The 21,159-nt window shown below is 36.8% G+C and overlaps 1 protein-coding gene across 1 annotated transcript in view; it reads right to left on the bottom strand.

Moving 5' to 3' along the window:
* AMTN (amelotin) overlaps window positions 1-20,802 on the bottom strand; it is a 45,068-nt gene extending 24,266 nt beyond the window's left edge. Inside the window, exons 1-7 of the mRNA XM_030314492.1 lie at window positions 20,749-20,802; window positions 17,569-17,652; window positions 16,380-16,445; window positions 15,367-15,456; window positions 11,061-11,096; window positions 9,913-9,939; window positions 6,960-7,224 (exon numbers count right to left, since the gene is read on the bottom strand). Of these exons, the coding sequence (XP_030170352.1) occupies window positions 6,960-7,224; window positions 9,913-9,939; window positions 11,061-11,096; window positions 15,367-15,456; window positions 16,380-16,445; window positions 17,569-17,652; window positions 20,749-20,802 (622 nt within the window). The remainder of the gene's footprint in view (window positions 1-6,959; window positions 7,225-9,912; window positions 9,940-11,060; window positions 11,097-15,366; window positions 15,457-16,379; window positions 16,446-17,568; window positions 17,653-20,748) is intronic.
* Between the last annotated feature and the right edge of the window lie 357 nt (window positions 20,803-21,159).

The raw sequence follows: 21,159 nt of genomic DNA on the forward strand, positions 1-21,159 counted from the left end.
CATACTCCCCAGCATTTGGTATTATCAGTGTTGTGGATTTTAGCCTTTCTAATAGGCATGTAGAGGTATTTAGTTTTTTCTTAAATTTGTAATTTCATGCATATGATGTTGAACTTTTTATCTTTTTCATATATTTATTTGCCATCTATATATCTTCTTTGGTGAGATGTCTGTTCATAGTTTTGTCCATGAAAAAAAATTGTATTGTTGTCTTATTGTTGAATTATATAAGTAGTTTGTATATTTGGATAATAATGCTTTATCAATTTTGCTACTATTTTCTCCCAGTCTGTGGCTTCTTTTTTTCATTTTTCTAATATTATCTTTGCAGAGCAGAAATTTTTAATTTTAATTTTAATTAAAAAATTGTTAATGTTTATTTATTTTTGAGAGGGAGAGAGGGAACAGGGGGCAGAGAGAGAGTGAGACATAGAATCTGAAGGAGGTTTCAGGCTCTGAGCTGTCAGCATAGAGCCTGATGCAGGGCTTGAACCCATGAACCATGAGATCATGTCCTGAGTTGAAGTCAGATGCTTAACCAACTGAACCACCCAGGGACCCCTTTAATTTTAAATTTAATTTTAATTTTAATTTTAATGGACTTTGGGTTTTCTTCTTCTTCTTCTTTTTTTTTTTTTTTTTTTTTTTTTTTTTTTTTTTGGTGTTGTATCTAAAAAATCATCCCTATACCCAAGGTCACCTAGATTTTATGCTCTGTTATATTCTGGGTAAATTTAGGTATATAAGTCATTTTGAGTTAACTTTTGTGAAAGTTGTAAGATCAGGGTCTAGATTTGTTTTCCTTTTCTTTTCTATTTTGTTTTATTTATTTATTTTTTGCATATGAATGTCTAGTTTTTCCAGCACCATTTGTTGAGAGGATCATCCTTACTTATTTCTGACATTTTTTGTATCTTATATGACAATGATTTTATAGTATCTTTTTTTTAATGTATAGAGAATAAAAAGATAGAAAAGAATAGAAAGATGATTTGGTCTTTCCTGTAGCATTATTGATAAAATTTTATCTTTGGAAATTTAAAAAAGTTTCTTCCAACTTTATAACTTATGCAAACCCAAGTTCAAATGCTAGGTTCTCTGTGACCTTGGACATGTGACTTATACTAAGCTTTAGATTTCCCATAGGTTAAAAGGAATTTTACTTTAAAACCTGTGGCTCTTCTTAAATCTAGACTTGCACTGCCCAGTGTGGTAGCTACTCATCACCTGAGGCTATTGAGCCCTTGAAGTGTAACTAGTTTAAATTGAGATGTAAATGGAAATTCTCATTTGATTCCCAAGATTTAGAAACCAAAAAAAAAAAAAAAAAAAAACAAACCCAAAAAACCAAAACCAAAACCAAAACCAAAATCAAACCAAACCAAACCAAACCAAACCAAAGCAAACCAAAAGCAAAAACAAAAACAAAACCGAAGAGATTTTTGTTTGTGTCTAAAATAGACTATTAATTTTTTATGTTGCATATATGTCAAAATATGCTATTACATATATATGTTGTGTTAAATAAAATGCATTATCAAAAATTTTTTAAATTTTTAAGTTTTAAATTTTTTAATGTTTTATTTATTTTTGAGAGAGAGAGAGAGAGAGAGAGAGACAGAGAGACAAAGCATGAGCAGGGGAGGGGCGAGAGACAGGGAGACACCGAATCAGAAGCAGACTCCAGGCTCTGAGCTGTCAGTGCAGAGCCCAACAGGGGGCTCAAACTCACAAACCCTGAAATCATGACCTGAGCTGAAGTCAGGTGCTTAACCGACTGAGCCATCCAGGTGCCCCAAAATGCATTATCAAAATTAATTTTACCTACTTCTTTTTACCTCTTTTATGTAGTTACTAGAAAATTCAAAGTGACCTATATGGCTCATTTTATATTTTTATTGGATGGCATTTCTTTAGACTTTGGTATCCATTATGATGTCAAGAGTAAATTAGAATTCAGTTTTCTAAAAATATTCTGTTTTGTACTTCCTAAATAGAATGCCCTAAGTATATATTATTTCCCTCTTCTTTGGGCTCCAAGAAGAATTTGTCATCTAAAAAAAATTTTTTTTGACGTTTATTGATTTTTGAGACAGAGAGAGACAGAGCATGAACAGGGGAAGGTCAGAGAGAGAGAGAGAGAGAGAGGGAGACACAGAATTTGAAACAGGATCCAGGCTCTCAGCTGTCAGCACAGAGCCCGCTGCGTGGCTCCAACCCACAAACCGCGAGATCATGACCTGAGCCGAAGTCGGAAGCTTAATGACCGAGCCACCCAGGCACCCCTTGTCATTTAGAATGAAGTAGATATTATTACATTTTGCCTTTTAATGAGGACATAAAAAGGATTAATGTAAACATAACACAAAGTGCAGGGAAAAGAGGGCAAAGCACATGTCTAGATCTAGGAGACAGAGGTGGGTTTATAATGAAGCTAATGAAGTTCAAGTTCACGCTGCAGTGCTCTTCACTTGTATGGGTTCCTTCCTAGCCCCCGAGAGGAGAGGAGGCTAATAATGTGCTCACAGAGTCTTATGTTTTGCAGCTCTTGAAATAGATATTTTAACCACAACCAGTGAAAACATTTGACTCTCTCACCTTGACTTTCCTTTCATCTTACTCTATCTTGTGTCAAATAGCATTGGGGTGATCACAGGGATTTTGGGGACGGGCCTGAGGAAGGTTGATTTAGGGACATATTGAATTTGGTGGGGTATATTTATATGGATTGTGAATAATTAAGTTGCTCTGGTTGTTTCATTTCGCACATGGCTCTTGGGAATACTCCTAACTGTCCTCCCCACCTCTGCCCCAGCGACTCAACCCACCAAATTTTGGGACACCAAAGTGAAGGCAGTATGAACTTGTCTTGTGGTGCTTGGAAGCAGAAGTACGTGGTAAGGGAAGAAAAAAAAAGTTCTGTATGATGTTTAAAGACAGAGACTGGTCTGCGGAAAATTTTACCAATCAGACTGTAAAGTTGACAGCAGGTTTCAGCTTTCACTGGTGCTTTGTTGAATGGGAAGATCTCAATTGCCAAGAATAGATTTAATACTGCAGCACATACAATTACATATTTACTATAGTTTTTTTTCTTCTTTGGTGGGAATTGAATGAAATTGATTGTATCAAAACTACTGTGTTTGTAGAATAAGAATGAGAAGATCTGTGTGTGAAGTCACACACCTGTGATAGGTCACCATATATTTTCAATATAATTCCAGGGAGAAGATTAAAAAAGAATGGATGCTACAATGCTCAAAGTTGTTCTCAAAGTTTGGTGATGATCCTTGGGGGTCCCTGGTATCCTTTTGGTACATCAGTGAGTTAAAATAGTGTAGTGATACACAGATTATATTTTTGTAGTGATACTACTATTCTTTTGTAGTGATACACAGATTATATTTTGCCTTTCCATTCTCATTTTCTCAAGAGTATTCAGTGGAATTTTGAGCAGTTATGTATGTGATATTACGACAGATACATACAGATTGAATGCAGAAGTAGGTATGAGAATCCTATCTTTTTTTTTTTTTTTAAGTAGGCTCCACACCCAGCATGGGACTTGAACTCACAACCCCTGGAATCAAGAGTCAGATTCTTTACCGACTGGGCCAGCCAGATGCTCCGAGAATTGTATCTTTTGTTAAGTCAGACATGAGAGAAATTTCAAAGATAAATCCACTCTTCTCACTACATTTTCTTAATTAAATAAGGCTTTCTCATTAATAAAACAGTATTTTCATTGTTTTTATTTTTTTAAGTTTATTTATTTATTTTGAGAGAGAGAGAGAAAGAGAGAGGGAGAGGCAGAGAGATGGGGGGAGAGAGAGAATCCCATCCTCACTGTCAGTGCAGGGCCTGATGTGGGGCTCAGACTCACGAACTGTGAGATCATGACTTGAACCAAAGTCAGATGATTTGGGCACCCCAAAAACAGTATTTTTCATGTAAAAATATGTTATTTGTACTAACATGTAATTTATTTATTATTGATGTCTTTAAGTGAATGGATAACTAAACATTTTTAATTTCATATATTCTTAATCTCTACTGTCAGGAGCACACTGTATACACTGTATGTTAGCCAACTTGACAATAAATTATATTTAAAAAAATAAAAAAGAAAAAAAAGAAAAGATGTAGAGAAATATTGGTAGAAGTACATCCACATGGCCATTTTAGAGAATAATTTGCCAATATCTATCAAAATTTTAAACATTAAAAAGCATATCCTTTTATCCAGTAATTCACTTTGAGGAATCCATCCTCTAGAAACTCTGGCTCTGGGGTGCCTGGGTGGCTCAGTTGGTTAAGCATCTGATTCTTGATTTCGGCTCAGGTCACAAACTCAGTTTGTGAGTTTGAGCCCCACGTTGGGCTCTGTGGGGACAGGGTGGAGCCTGCTTGGGATTCTTTCTCTCTCCCTCTCTCTCTGCCTTTCCCCTGCTTGTGCACTCTCTGTCTCTGTCTCAAAATAAATAAACTTAAAAAAAAAGTTTTCAATGATCAATTAGATGATAATTCCATTAGGTCCTCATTTAGTTTTGTTGAAAGCTAAGAACAAGAAACTACTGAGTTGCAAAAGGTTATTTTCATTGTCAACATCAGCACCAATATTTGAAATTCTTTGTTACATATCTTGGAGGTGTTCTATGACAGAGCAATTTCCCACAGTGAGATTGGTGGTAGGTAAGACATAGTCCTTTTTTGGGTAATGTTGGGAAAGAGACTATGTAAGGAGAGAAGGAGAGAAGGAAGAGGAGACGTGTTCTCGATCAAGGTCAGTCTTTGCAAAACACACATGTGGGGGTTAAGAATGGAGATGTCACCCTCAGAACCATCTGTTTGTAGCCCTTGGAAAGTCTTCATGTTCCTGCAGGAGTAGCATGCTCCAGGAAGACACCCGGTCTAGATTGTCTAACTGGTAATCATACAACTAAGCTGATAATTAAAGCTCAGAGAGGAAGGATAGGGACAAAGGGTGGATCTCAAAGGACAGATAATTTCTATTGGTTACAAGGCTACTAAAAGTTTATAGTGGTGTGGAGTTCGCAGAGCACTTTTATGCACTATCTACTTGTGTAAACCTTGTGGGACATTTATAGCAGGGTTTTTTGCTCCCATTTTACAGATGAGAAAAATGAGGCTAAGAGAGAATGTGTTCTTTTTTTTTTTTTGATAATGGGTCATCCAGGAAACCATTTGATGGCTCTTTTAATTAGTATCACATGGCACTAATGGAAAAATAGTTTTGGAAAATTCAGTCTTGATTTACTCAATTTGGCTATGAAAACTTTGACAGTTTGTAAGTATATTATTCATACTCTGCAAATCTGAAACATTGTGGCTAATAAATGGTCAGCCATTAGTAAATCTTTAACCACCTGAAAAGCTTATCATGGCATATATATTTGGATTTGTTCCATACTGATGGGGCTGAGTCAAACATAGTGAGAGATGTTATGAAACCTATCCATGTTTTCCCTTTGTGGGGCTCTATTGTGGTTTCTGTGAATCCTTTCCATTCCTTCCCACTCTGAATGAACTGTGGTGGTCTGAGTTATAAACTCATTCAGACTAAATTCTACCTTTTAGATGTGTGGAGCAAGAGAATCACTTTTAGTGATTACTTCATGTCATTTCTCACTTTTAGATATACCAAAATAAAGCACTAAATGCCAAAATCCCTAACTCTGTATTTAAGCAACTTGAGGACAGGCAGTGTGATTTACAATTCTTTGTTTCCAGTTAATATTTTGGGAGTGCTTGTAGAAAATTAAAGCTGTGGCTCTTATGGGAGAGAGTGGGTAATAAGTTGGTTGTGAGGAAATTAGAAATTATCTTTACATTGCTCAATATCCACTCCGTGACTGCAGTGCCTCCTACTCCAAAGAAAGCCCTCCATCTGGAACATCATCTAAGTCCTGATGTAATGCAGTTTCTGAAAGGGTCCCATTTTCTTCTCTCCCCAAAGAAGAAAAAAATTCAGTTTCAAAATACATTTAATACGTATACTTTCCAAGTCCAAGGTGGCATAATGTTACATTTCAAAGACAAATTTATCCATTTGTTTTCAGAAGTCATTATTCTCCAGGAAGAATATATTTTCTGAAATTTCAAGAAAGTTAGGTAAACTAAGAGTTTCTTCTGATACTCTCTAGTGTGTCTCCATCTATTCCATGATATGACCAGTGAAAAAGATTTGCATTTGAGGCGGCTTAGTTGAAAAAAAATTGAAACAGCTTACTGATTTCCTGGAAGAAAACAAAACACTTTTTAAATGTAGGTAAAAGCATATTGGATTGAAACATTTTTACTTGAGATCAAAATTTCTTTTCTAGGAGTATCCATCTCAAATCATTCTTTTGTTCTTTCCAAGGACATTTGGTTCCAGAGATCTGTACATGTTAAATGATTATTTCTGCTTGTTGGTACTTAAAGAGCTTAGTTTTGCAACATTTCTTAAGTCCCATCTCAAGATAATGGCACATATGTTCACCTACTGTGCTAAATCCTATCTATTACTATGACTATTACTATAGACAGGAAGTATTATTGCTTCCAACACTAGGTTAAGAAGGTTCTGTGTCTCATCCATGATGGGTGAGTGGACAAAAGTATCATGATTGATTAACTGTGTCTGCTGGGGGCCTGCGTGTGTTTGGGAGTCAGAGGGAGGTGAGAAAGGGAAAGGACAGTCTGTTTCCAAATACTCCCAGATCAGACCTAAGATAGAAAGTATGTTATGCCAGCAACTAAATGTCTCCTTTCTGGGTTGATACAATAGAATTGGTGGCCCAATAAAAATACTCCCTCACAGTACTGGAATCAACTGTGAGTGTTAGGTATAGGGGATCCCTGGTTTTATTAGGATCTGTATTTGTTGAGGCAAGACAACTCTGCTCCCACCCTGCAGATGACTTTCACAAGGCATTTTCCTGGCTCAGAGTATTTACCATTTGGCGGCCCTGTGGTGGTTTCCTGGGTAGTGTGCATGCCCCTTCGGATGCCTGCAGGGGCCGTCACTTCAAAGTCATCATCTGTGTCACTAGGAGTTGGAGAGAAGCCTTCTGAGGTTCCCTGGATGGCAGGATTCATTCCTGCTTGCCCTGCAGGAAGGATTCCATTCTGGGCATCTGGATTAGCTTGACTGTTGGGCAGGATGGATCCTGGGAACAGGGGCTGGAAAATGAGGCCTGTGAAGATTTGTGGGGCCATTGGCTGGAATGAGGAAGGGAAAATGCAAACAAAGTCAAAAGACACATTTTAATGCTGGTCAACCAGCCTTTTCTCCTTTGAGGTTAGCAAGTTGAGGTAGGAAATGCAGGACCAGAAGGGTAGAGTAAGGCAAGATAATCAGGATTGGGCATTCCTTAGAGGAAATGCTTCCTTCTTTTGAGCAAGGCTGATGCTGGTTTTGTGACTACAATTCCATGTTGTATCAGAAAGGAGACGTCAGAATCAAGCCAGTCATGGGAAAAGGAATAATGAAAAATTTGCTCATCTCAGGTGTATGTGGAGATAGAACTAAGGCAGAAAATCCATACTATTATGCTGGGCTTTCTCTCTGCTCTTAACCTAAATTATAGTCTCTCTTTTGCCCAAAAGTTTTTAAAGTAATTTAAGATACTAAACGTTAATGGAAAAATTAATCCAAGTAGTCAATCAATCCTCATCTCATGGTTGGCATCTCTTCAGGTTTCTTTTGATTTATTTTTCAAAGGCATTGGAATATTCAGTTAGAAATATTTCTCTTGTCATTTCAACCACTTCTTTATTCCTTGAGGTTACTCAACGGAATTCCTCTGGATAGGTCTGTCAATGATTTGCACACTGAAAATAAATGTTGGTGCCTGCATTTATTTTTTTTCCCCCGGAAAAAATTACTGTAAGAAATTCCTCCTAAGAAAAAATAATTCAGTATAAACTGGATTTGGAGAGAATTCAGGCGGGACTTGTTCTCTGAAACCCCTTAGCTCTGATAATGTTGACATTGAGTAAGAAGGGTTGAGGGCAAATAATTAAGATACAGATCATTTTCTTTGAGCATAGTTCTTAATTGTAAGTTTGTATAAGAATGGCCTGAGGGGGTGCCTGGGTGGCTCAGTCGGTTAAGCATTTGACTTCAGCTCAGGTCATGATCTCACAATTCATGAGTTTGAGCCCTGCGTCAGGCTATGGGCTGACAGCTTAGAGCCTGGAGCCTGCTTTGGATTCTCTGTCTCCCTCTATCTCTGCCCCTCCCCCACTCACATTCTGTCTCTCTCCCTCTCAAAAATAAACAAACATTAAAAAAAAAAAAAAAGAATGGCCTGAGAAGTTTATTTAAAAGGTAATTCCTAGGCTCTATTGTTAGAGAGATTCTGATTGAGCTATTTTAGGGGAGAATCCAGAAGTCTGCATTTTTTTTTTATCAACACCCTGGGTTGTTTGATTTGCGAGCCAACACTAAAGTTTTTGAAAACACTGTCTTAGATTTACCAGGTACTGAAACCAGAATTAGACTTACGGCAGATGAGAGACAGGAATAGAACACAGATGTTTTCAAGCTGGGGGTCATGGCCTCCATAGATTTGAAATAAAGAAGGCAGTAATGCCCATCATTAAAAAACAAGATAAAAAGAATAGACTATAAATTACCAAGTGCATTCTCTACAGTAAGGGTAAATACTATTTCATGAAGTGTGTCTGTGTGTGTGCATGTGTGTATGTGTGTGTGTTAGCTGCATGAAAAATATAGCTGTTACCATGAGTTTTACTGAAAAGAAGTTTGAAAACCACTGGTATAATGGATCGAAAAATGGCTTTTGATCCGAATATACTGTTTCTTGACCTTGGGACCTAAGGTGCTTGTGTTCTCTGAGCCTCAGTATTGTTACCTATAAAGTTGGGTTACAACTCTGTTCTTTGTGTTCTTGTGGACTGGCTGGCTCAGTCCGTAGAGCATGCAACTCTTGATCTTGGGGTTGTGAGTTCAAGCCCCACTTTGGGCATAGTTTACTTAAAAATCTGTATTTTGTCACTTGGTGAGAATTAAAGGCAATGTATGTAAAAGATCTACCAAGTTACCTGTTAAACAGAATTGGCTTAATGACTGGTAGATGTGGATGTTCATATACCATTGTTGCAGAAAAGCCCCATTACTTGATTTTATTTGTGAACAATCTAGCAAATCTCTACCTTTTTCATAATAGAAAGATTTCAAAGAAAGCTGTCTTCCAAGATACTGCCTCAACTCTTAACTTCAGTGTCATGTTTAGATACTGCATTAATGCAAGTCATTTTTTTTCTGACATGACTTAAGGGGAAATGTATAGAAGTGTCTAATAATGGCAAGATGAGTTTCATTTAGGTCAGCCCTCTAGTTATTTCTGTGTGTAGGGAAGAGTTCATCCATCACTATAAGATGTTAGAAAAAACATATTTTCATAAAATTAAAAATTTAAGCCAAGAAAATGAATCTTTCTTTCAATAAATATCAATATGTATATTATTATACATTGTATGACTTTTGATAATTTAGAATCCTAGATTTTAATCTATGCATTTTAAAAATATGCATTGGATTTCTGGATAGAATTGAATTTGATATCAACATAGAGAAAACAAAAGCTAAGTCAAATGAATGGAAAAGTATCTGGAGAAGGATAGTGAAATCTTCAGCTAGACAAAGGATAACTTAATACAAGGACCTATAAAAATGTTCGGTTTATAGAAGCATGCACAAGGGTTAGCGGGTGTGGTCAAAAGAGATTGTGTGGGGACAGAAGGAAGGATTGTGATAGCAGGGAAAAGAATTTGAAATGCTAGTAATTTTATATATATATATATATATATATTTTTTTATATACATTTTATATAATTATATATATGTGTGTGTGTATATATATATATATGTATATATTTTACCAATTCTTCTGAGCTTAGGATGGTACCCTAAAAGGACAATAATAACACAAGTTATTAGACAAATTTTAATATATTTGAAGCAAGATATGTATAACATAACTTAAAAACTTAAGATACTTATAAAATTTGTAAAGAGACATTTAAAAAATTTCAACAATATTTTAACTGCCTCTGTGACTTGTGTCATATAATTCAAGCTGGCATATGATATTGGACTGCTAACACTTATTATCTGAATGATGTGAAGTCTTCTGCATTTAAAAAATTATAAATGTTTCTATTATTAAGTAATACATGCACATTGGAGGAAACTTGGAAAATGTAGAAAGCAACAAAGAAAAAAAGTATAATGCCATTGTACAGAGTTGGATGGATTTTCTTCCAGATGTTTTTCACACATGTCTTTTTTCCATAATAGAAGTTATGTTATTTATATAATTTGGGTCTTACTTTTTCTTTTAATACTACATCAATAATCATTTAACCTTACTAGTGACAAAATCGAATAAATAAATATCCTTTTTGGATGGTCACAAAGTATTTGCTCTATGTTGTACCATTTACTCAAACATTTCCTTTTTGTTTAAATTTAAATTGCATCCAATGTTTTTCTCCACTACAAATATTATTATTTTGATGGATATGTTTGTAAATAAACTTTTGCCATATTTCAGATTATTTCATTTGAATGTGTTCCTAGATGTGGAATTAAGAATTGATATGAACCAGGGGCTTGGTTAAGCATCTATCATCTCATGTCATGATCTCGTGGTTCACGGGTTCAAGCCCTGCATTGGGTTCTGTGCTGACAGCTCAGAGCCTGGAGCCTGCTTTGGGTTCTGTGTCTCCCTCTCTCTCCCTGCCCCTCCCCTGCTCCTGCTCTGCCTGTCTCTCTCTCTCTCTCAAAAAAAAATATTGTCGTTAAAAGAATGTTTTGAATACTGAGATAGTATATAACAAATAACCAGATGCCTAGAACAGTGCCTGGTGTGTAGTAAATGCTCAATAAGTGTTAGCTCATTACTATCAGTGTTCATACAGTGCAAAGTAAACAGGAAACTTGGCAACTATCTGGTGAATTGAGGCAGGATGACATATTTCACACTAAACTGATTTAAAGTAAAGATCACATTGCAAAACAGTCTTACCTGGGCTCCAAGGTGTGCTACAATAACTGGCAACATCTGAAAAAAGAGTGAAAAATTCAATAAAAAATATGCTCAAAGCAGATGATATAAATATAGGGACTTTCTTAAGAGTATACAATATGCCTTGAACAAATATTTGTTACCAATGTATCAGCTAATCATAGAGGCCCATCGAGTTGGATGGGAACTGAAACTCATCTGATGTGTAAAAAGCAGATTCAACCCAGAGGGATTTGGAAACTAGTCCAAGGCAGCACATTAAGGAGGTAGAAGTTACTAAATTGGATGAGCAAAAACTAACTTTGGTCTCAAGCTATCTCCAAACTGAAAGTTATTACAAGTAATCATGAGGATAAAATGCATGTATTTCTTTTATATGGCACCTCAGAAGATACACTAAAAAACAGATTTCTAAAATACAAAGATTTATTGAAGCAAATATATTTAGTCTCATGATGGTTACCTGGATATTTTGCTGTTAAAATAGAGCACTGGTAGAAAATGATGGATGATGTTGTTCTATAATCTTGATACTGGCAGTTCTTAGAACTGAGTGAGAAATACTTTACTGGTCACTGATAATCACACGAATGTTATTGATATGGAGAACAAAGGCAAAAGAAATGCAGATAAAATTAAATTTCCACATAACCTGCAGCCCACTGACAAATACTTGAGGCTGGCAGAGTATGACATTCCTATAGGAACTCCCAATCTTAATGTTAATGCTTTGCTAGAGGAAAAAACAACCTTAGCTTGACAATAGCTAGGCCTCCAGGATCCTATAAGTCTTCTTTAACATATGAAAACCTTTTTCGAACTTTTCTTTTTCTCTGCCCCTCCCAACTTAAAACTATATAAACCAACAGCTTCTTACAATCCCCAGGACAGCCCTTTCTGCCTCAGTCCTGTGTCCCGGTGCTTTAAATACAACCACTTTTTTGCACCAAAAACGTCTCAAGAATTCTTTCTTGGCCATTCACTCTCAGACCCCCACTTCAAATCACATCATTATGAAGTTTTAGTTGAAAAGATTTTGGTGAGGGGGTTGGCATTCTCTAGTACTCTAAGAGTTAACCTAGAGTTGTCCAAGAGAACTAGGCTTTTAAAGTTTATTTTAATCTCTATAGAAATTCACATAGTGTCACGAAAGTTATCAAAATGGGGATTTTAATACTAACCACACCAAAGATACAAAAGACATAAGTCTTATGAAATGGACTCTTAACTTTGTAATTTCCCAAGATAGTTTGCACAGTAATACTCATAATGCCAAAAGGTACATGCATTTAAGTATATACATTTAGAAAAAGTTTTACTGTCAATCAGATTCTTGATTACTGACAAAACAACCGAGTAATCTTCAGAATGGCAATGGGAAAGTGGGTTGAAGGGAAGGGGTGCTCAGGATTTGGAAAAAAAGCATAATTAAATTTCTTCTTTGAAGGCCAATTTGAAGGAACGAAAAGATACAAACAGGAAACCACAGATGTGTAAATAAAAAGTTTAACAAAAAAATAACTTAGTTATTAACCAGTGTAACAATAAGGAGAAAAAATTTTTATAAGTTTTTTGGTAGAGAAATTGTTTGAAATAAAAATAGCTAACACTTCTGAGTGTTTACTGTGTGGTACGCACTGTTCTAAGTGTTTTATGTTTATTTGCTCATTTAATTCTTATAATAGCCCTAGGGGTAGGTTCAACTTTAATTCCTATTTTAAATCATGAGGAAAGTGCACCACAGGGTGGTGAAGTAACTTGACCATACATGTAGTGACTAGGGAGCTGGGATTTGACCAAAGTTTTATGGTTCAGGAGTTCACTCTTTTTTTTTTTTAATGTTTACTTATTTATTTTGAAAGAAAGAGTGTGCATGCAAGCAGGGGAGGGAAAGAGAGAATCCCAAGTAAGTTCTGTGCTGCCAGCATGAAGCCTGATATCAGGTTAGAACCCATGAACCCTGAGATTATGACCTGAGCCGAAATCAAGAGTCAGATGTTTAACTGACTAAGCCACCCAGGCACCCCTAGCATTCTTAACCATGTTGGCTTTGGGTTGATAAATGAGAGCTGTGGACATGTGCCCAGGTTTCTGGCAGAGGATATAAGCTACTCTGCATAGGGAGAGGCAGGCTCCAAGGAGCTGGGGCAGCACAGGAAGTCAGGTATGGGGACCCTTGGTGGTGGCATATCCTGGAGACACTGAAGAATCCCTACTGAGAATGGGGATTGATTTATATTATTGCATGTTGGGAGCATGCAGTGTCAAACCCAGTCTACTGAATCTTTAGTAACTTCTGTGGTGCCTACTAATGCTTTTGACTCCAGTGGATGTTTGTTGGTGAATTTGAAGATGTACGAAATTTGACTTCAAGGTTGAAGCAGGGTGACAATTGAAACTGAAGCTGGGGAGTTAGCATATGGATTATATCAGGGGCATGTGTTAAGGAGATTCTCATTTTATTTGCCTGTCTCTAGTCTTTTTAGTCTTTCTCTAATATGTATGTAAGAAATAAGCACTGACTGGTAGACAAGATACATCTCAATATTAAAAAAGAAATGTAAAAATTAGTTATGTCACAGAATTTCACAAATATGAATAAATGAAGCAGTATAGAGTTTCCTGTGTTATTTTGGATAAATGAAAGTACAGAGAAAGTACTTAGTTGCATATGACATAAAACTTAAGTTGAGCAGCTTAAAATTATTTTGTCAGTTAAACTCAGCTTTGATTATAATTACTAATTAATTTAAGCTCACTCTTATTAAGACCTGGAGGTGTCCATAGTGATAGGAAGATTTTAGAATATATTGGTCCATTGTTGTATTCATGTTTCATAATTTGGGAATGTGTATTAAAAGTCTTACATATTTGTATGTCTTTGGATCCCAAAATTCTGTTCCTAAGAACTGGCATAAGAAAATAATCATTGACATGATCAAAGACTTAGTTAAAGGATATTCACTGTAATATTGTTTATAGAAGCACACATTTGGGTGAAAAAAACCCCACAATTTTTACAATATGATGGAATGCTAAGCAATCATTAAAAACCATTTTATTAGTGAATATTTCAAAATACAAAGACTATTAAAAATATATTAAGTGAAGGGGGCCTAGGTGGCTAATTGGTTAAGTGTCTGACTTGATTTTGGCTCAGGTCATGATCTCATGGGTTTGTGGGATCGAGCCCCCTGTTGGGCTCTGCACTGGGCATGGAGCCTGCTTAAGATTCTCTCTGTCCCTCTCCGCCACCCCCTCTCAGAATGGATGAATAAACTTAAAAAAAAAGAATTCTATCATATATGCATATATATATGTATATGTGTGTATATATATATATATATGCATTTTCTTTGAAAAATGTACAATAATCATATTTTCTTAAAAAAATGTACTTACATGTGTAGAATAAGGACTGGAAGGTCATACCCTAGAATGCTGACAGTGTTTAGTTCTGGCTGATAGGATTATGAGTGAATGTTCTTTTTCTTTTTGCTTTCTATATTTTCATAATTCTATATAACTTACATCAACTATATATGTAATACATAAAAAAGCTTCTACAAAAATGAGACCATTATGTGGGAATGATAAGGGCTGAGTTCATGTGTTTATCTATGAACAACTTAGTCTAGCTGTAAAGGGATCATTGTGTTTTTCTCCAGAGTCACTAAGCTTATTTAGAGAAGTTTTAAGAAGGTAAAACTTGGACTTTGTCTGTAGGTAAAATGCAACACTTTTGACAGGAGTGATGCCCCATGTATGTCATTTATATCTTAGTGGGGGAGGGTTTTTCAGGGTTTTTCCTGAAAGCAAGTAATGATGGGAGGGGAAAAGGAACTAGAGAGTCATTGAGCACTTGAGAGGAGGCATGAAAAAAGGGCATAAACAGGAGACTGGATTTGCTGGGAATAAACTTTATCCATCTCTTGATTTCTCTTCGGGATGATTGTGGTCACCCAGGAAGTCCTCTATGGAAAACAGCAAGCAAGAAAAGAATCCTGCTACCTCTCAGTTTCTCCCCTTATACTCTTGACTTTTCAGTCTTCTACAGCTCTTCACATTTCCCTGTTACCCGCTACAAATGTATTCTAGAGAGGGTATGGGGTTGCGTGCTTGGCTTTCCTTGTGTGTTTTCATCAAGAACCAAATTGCCAAAGATGTTCTATGTTCAATTGGACATTCCTCTGTAAATTTCTGGGTGAAATTTTTGAGAACCTTAAAAAAAATTCTTTCCTCCCCTTTAGGGTTCCACCTGATAGAAAATGCTCCCTCTTGTTGAACTGAACTGTTTTGAACTTACTTGGGCTTGCAGTGGCTGTTGTGTATTCAATCCCCCCAGGGTCAGTGGGAGGGTCTGGGTACCAGGCGCCAGCCCTGTAGGAGGATTTAGCTGTAGGGCAATGAAAAAGATTGTTATTGTGTTGTTTCAGGTTGGCCATTCAAGAAACCAAAATGTATTTACCAAAGTTAAAATATGTTTAAAGGATGGGTTTGCTATGCAAATATATGTGTTTAGTATGCAGACCTGAAAAATAGTATGCAATATACTATTGCCTTAGGAATTAGGTATAGAGATGAAGTTCAAAGACTTACTTAGTGTACCAGTACGGCCATAAGGTCCAGGACTAACATTTCCCATATTAAGTTTTCCTTTGGCATTTAACCCATTTTCTTGAGGATTACTTAGGTGATTTTATCCTCACTTTCCCCTTTTGGCCGTAACAATGGTTCCTGGGATTTTTTGATAGCTTTCTTATAAAGAAATTAATTCCTTTATAGGTATCCCCATAAAAATTGTGAAGGTCACAGTGAAATATCTAGTCTGAATGTGGTTTAATACTATGTTTCAATCTTAACAATCAAAAAAGGAATTTATTATGTTTTCTCTCCCAGAGTAAACCATACAGATAATCCATGAGAAGAGTGAGGATCTTTCTACCCCTTCTAGTTTTCTCTTGTCTCTAGTTTTCTCTTGTCTAGTGGTCATAGCGTTTGTGTGGGTGTGTGAACACTGTAGGGTGCAGTGAGGAAAATACGTTGGAGGAATGTGTAGAGGAGCTTGAAGGAGAGATAAAAAGAACAAAAGCAGCAAAGACACGAAAATTTGATTAATTCTTTTAGAAACCCTCTTGCTAAGTAAAACTTTGAATGATGTACTGAAGAGCATCCAATGCTCCTATTTTTTTGTGTTCTCTTTCAACTAATCTACAATGAATGCGTGTGTGCGTGTATTTGTGGGAACACACACATGGACATTAAACACTACGTATTGCATTTAACAACGGATATTAAAATGATATAAAAGAGTCTTACCAGCTGCAGATCTGCGCCCAGTGTGATCATCTGTGTCAGCGGTATTAGACTTAAAGAGGGGAAGACCTGCAGGGCATGGAAACTGATGTGAGACCAGAGCTTGTCTGTTGCCACCATGCTGTCCATGCTGGATATCCTCAAGTACCTATACTCCCATTACAGGTGGATTTAGGTAGATTTAGGATGAAGATAAATGGAGGTGAAGCTTGACTCCTTCCATGGCCCTCAGAGGTGCCCTAGCAATGTGTTGAGTTTAAAAGTGTGTCAGTGCACCTGGGTGGCACAGTTGGTTAAGCACCCAACTCTTGATTTTCTGGATAAAGCCCTGTCTCAGGCTTTGTGCTGTCAGTGTCGAGCCTGCTCGGCATTCTCTCTCTCTCTGCCTCTTCTTGCTCTCGCACTCTCTTTCTCAAAATAAATAAATATTAAAAAATATGTAACTTACTCTCATTTCTTATCTCATAGTAAATTATACACTTTAGTACTTAATTTCACATAGCTAATTTTGTCTTCTTTTGCTTAAACAGCATCCCCAAATTGTATAAGCTTCAGGTTCCTTAGGGAGTGAGACGGCTCCTGACTTGAGTGTTCTCTAACGTCCATAGACTAAAAAGAGAACTTTGGACTTTGTTGTTATAGTACTATTTCACAACATTTAGAGGTAGGTAAGGAGGGATCCTTTAGAGCAGAACCAGGGTTGGATTGAGAAGGTGGAAGCCAAGAGACAATGCAGTTTTCAAAAATATTTAAATATGTTTTAAAGAAACAGATTTTACAGTGATATAAGCTTATCAGTAACAATGGAACTTAAGAAAACTATAAGGAAATATGCAGTTATTTTTATAGATTACCTCTTAATCCCTGCTAGCTCTGGCAGATATCACATACGACTATGTCACAGTATTTCAAGGACATTGATGACCACGCTTTGTCAATAGGTGTAGCTATTGCTTTACAGAGTTTACTACTGGTTGCTAAACAATAAGACAAAAGAAAAAGAATGAAGATATTTTGCTTTTCTTGATCAAAAACTTCAAAAAGTATATTAGTCCTTTTTGTTTTTTCTTCCCAAAAGGAAGCCTTTCTCTCTTGTTCGGGCATAAGACTATGTAAATCTTGATTTTAAATTCCCCAGTCTTAACATGTTTCCTTTGTTGGCTGCAAATGTTCTGCATTGTAGGACTCTTACCTGATTTAGCTGCTGTTGGTTTAGAAGAGTTGCCTGATCTAGAGCCAGTTTTGTTGGAAGTCCCAAAGCAGGGTTGAGCTGTGTCTGCAATTAACAAATATTAGATGAGGCGGGAATGTGTCTGAGATTTTGTATCCATTTATTTCCAGGATGTTACAAGTTGTCCCAAATGCACAAATGTCTCTGGAGAAGTTTTAGTTTCCTGGAACGTTTGGTGTGTGACAGGGGATGGAATTGTAGAGTCGAAAAATGTGAGACCAGAGAGGTGTGGTGGGGAAGGGTCTACTGTGGGGTCGGGCACATAAGTTTCTTATGGTAGTTCCTAGGCTTCCTTTTCTGTAACTGCCTTCCTCCTTTTTTCAGGACATGAAATACATAGTCTGCACCTTAACTCTGTAACATTTGCTTTTTCCCAATGTGTGAAGGTAAGCTGCCATAACTTCTACTCTGTTTTCATGAAGCTTCCTGCTTCTGTCTTGTGCCTGACAAATCATTTCATGTAATGGAGATTCAATCTCCTTCTTGGCCTCCTAGTGTATTAAGAATAACCATCTTGCGGCACCTGGATGGCTCAGTAGGTTGGGCTTCCGGCTCTTGGTTTTGGCTCAGGTCATGATCTCATGGTTCAGGGGTTTGAGCTCCTCATCAGGCTTCATGCTGATAGTGGCGAACCTGCTTGGAATTCTCTCTGTCTCCCTCTCTCTGCCACTGTTCTGTTCTCTCTTTCTCTCAAAAATAAATAAACCATAAAAAAATAGCCAACGTGTAGGGGTGAAATGTCCTTGACATCCACATCATCTGGTTGTATGGTTTTGTTCTATAGACAAGAAAACTGAGGTCCACAGAAGCAAAGTTACCTGCCCAAGGTGATACGGTGAACGGCAGAGCCATCCACCAGGATCCCTGCAAGTTCTCTTAGTCCTTGAAGAAATAAATGCTTTTTCATTAGCTTCTCTGCATTCAGGTAGAAGCTCCCTGGCCAGGTTGACTCCAGTTTGCCTATGCTCCCTGCTGCATCCCAGAGGGCAGCGTGGTATGGCCCTCCAGCGCTGCATCAGCCATTGGGTAACTTAACTATATCTTGAAGTTTCTACTGACTGGTTTCACTCTGGACTTACCCCCTCAGTTGTAAGAAGTAAGATTGTCCTTAGAGGTCCCCTTAAGCTGTAAGATTATGTAAGTGTGTTTTTCATCCCCTACAATCTATTGTCAGCATGGCAGCCAGAGTGGTTCTTTGAAAACAATAGTCTGGTTCTTTCACTTCTCTGGTCAAACTCTGCATTGACTTCTATTTTCACTCAGAGTAAAAATCAGAGACCCTACAATGATCTGAAAGTCCTCATGCCCTGGGCCTCCAGTGTCTCTCTGAACTTTCCATCCCACCCCATTTCCTTCTGCTCACTCTGCTGCTGTCTTTGGGACAGATGTTTGCTGTCTTTGGGACAGATAAGGCTCATTCTTGTCCTAAAACCTCACCTCTGCCTGTTCCTTCTCTCTGCAATGTTCTTACCCCGGACATTGGCTCACTCCCTCACCTGCTTCAAGTCAGTGCTTGAGTGCACTGTTTTATTGGTCAGGGTCACTTACCCTGGCCTTTCTCCTAAATATGCAACTTGTCCCATCACCAATGTGTACCCTATTCCCAAGCTTTGGATCTACTGAAAACAATCACTAGGCAGTTTGAAATGTCCACATTTAAAAATTGATTCATTTTTATGGCTTTATGATAATTTAATAAATTCATCTACAAATAATAAAAAATACTTTGTCTATGTGTCATGATTTTTCATTTGGTAAATATCACTACTATACCTTATAGACATGTCAGTGTCACACCCCACATCCCCTGTACCACTCACACTGCTCTCACGTCATTGGCTGTTAGCAATCTGCATTAACCTGCATGCCACTCCTGAGTCAACCTTGCATGATAGCTGTGCTCCTGGAAAGTTTTATTTATCTTGAGTTTTTACAAGTAGTATGGTAATTTAAATGCTCCATAGACACCCTATCTAGAAAAACTTTTTGGTAAATTTGTTTAAAGTGAAAAATCCATGTTTTGTAAAAGAATTACTAATTTACCTTGTTTCAAATTATTTTTTTTGTGGACAGCTTCTTTAAAGAGGGATGTAGGTATATTTGGAGTGAAATAAGGAGATTGGTTCTATCCTCTACCCATAAATTCACCCTGTTCATCTTCTTCATAGAAGTAATCATAGTTATAATTTATAATTTAACATTTCTTTAAAAAATATTTAATATCTACAATCCTTGTGAACACCGTGAAGGGTCATGTCTTCCCCTCTGCCCTCCACTATTGTGTCTTCAACAGCTAGCACAGGATTGGGTACATAGAGAGTTTTAACTAAGTATTTGTTGATATTATAGATGATTATAGATGTGTCCAGTGAGTTCAACTATAAATGGGTTTTTTCGATTCTTCTATTTCACAGAAAATTCCTTCTAATTTTTTCTCAGTGTACATGCTCAAGCAGCTCAAATGGTCAAAGGGAAGTCCATTGAGAGATCCAAACCACCCACATGTACGTCTATAAAATATTGGAGGACAATTGAAGTATGTGTTAGAACACTGGTGCTCCTTCCTTTCAAAAACTTGTTAAATGTGAACGTATTTTTCGGTGAAATGTTCTAAGTAAAAAATGTTAGCCACTTTGTAATATTCCCTTGCTGTTGTGCAATTTGATAACCTTTTTAGAGTTTATATACTTGCATAATTTGGTAGCCTTTTCAGAGTTTATATAGTCTACATGCTTCGTGCTTCCAATTAAGAAAGTCAGAAAGTACAGTCTACCTCTTTAGTCATGAGAAAATAATTGATCGCGAAGAAAGTCTTAAATTAATTTTGGAAAGTAAAATAATTATCTACTTTGAGTAGGTATAATTTAAGCATTCCTCCCCCCTCCCCCCGGTTTCTACCCTATTGTTCTGCCAAAGTAATTAAAGTTCTATGTTAGAGTGGATGCATTTTTAAAATCTAAGAATTTGAAGTATGCACTAAACCGTATTAGTTTATCATTTTTCACTTTGGAAAATAAAAACAGAAAACGAAGGGAATGGGTTACAGGACAGAGCAGTTTTGATGGAATGCAGGAAGAAAGGTCTACAAGCAGAGGGTGCTGCTGAGGCTGGTTGGTAATAAAATAAACATATTGCACTTACTGGTAATGACTGAGTTGATCCTAGAAGATAAAGCAGTAGAATCATAGTCTTCATGTTTCAAAATGCTGCCTATAATAACAAAATGATGTCACTCTTTCACTCTATTTTTTCCCCCTTTTCAGAGAAGATTTAAAAAAAAAAGTTCTATTTGAAATATCATCAGTTGATGTTACCTTTCTCTCCACTCAGGAAAATGTACAGGTGAAACAATATCCAAAGTCCAGTTGATTTCTCCAGTTTCTGTGTTGAATAATTTTACCCTTGGATGAGTTGTAAGTTTGTAGAAGGAATTTAAACTCAATTCCAGGAGGCTGGCAACTGAGACACCAATCAGGACTTAGCTGTCCGTGAAATCATTTGGTTTCTCTCATTTCCCAACACTTCATTAAGTGAGTTATTAGCTGCAGACAT

Source organism: Lynx canadensis, chromosome B1, assembly GCF_007474595.2.
Source record: "Lynx canadensis isolate LIC74 chromosome B1, mLynCan4.pri.v2, whole genome shotgun sequence".
Lineage (NCBI taxonomy): Eukaryota > Metazoa > Chordata > Mammalia > Carnivora > Felidae > Lynx > Lynx canadensis.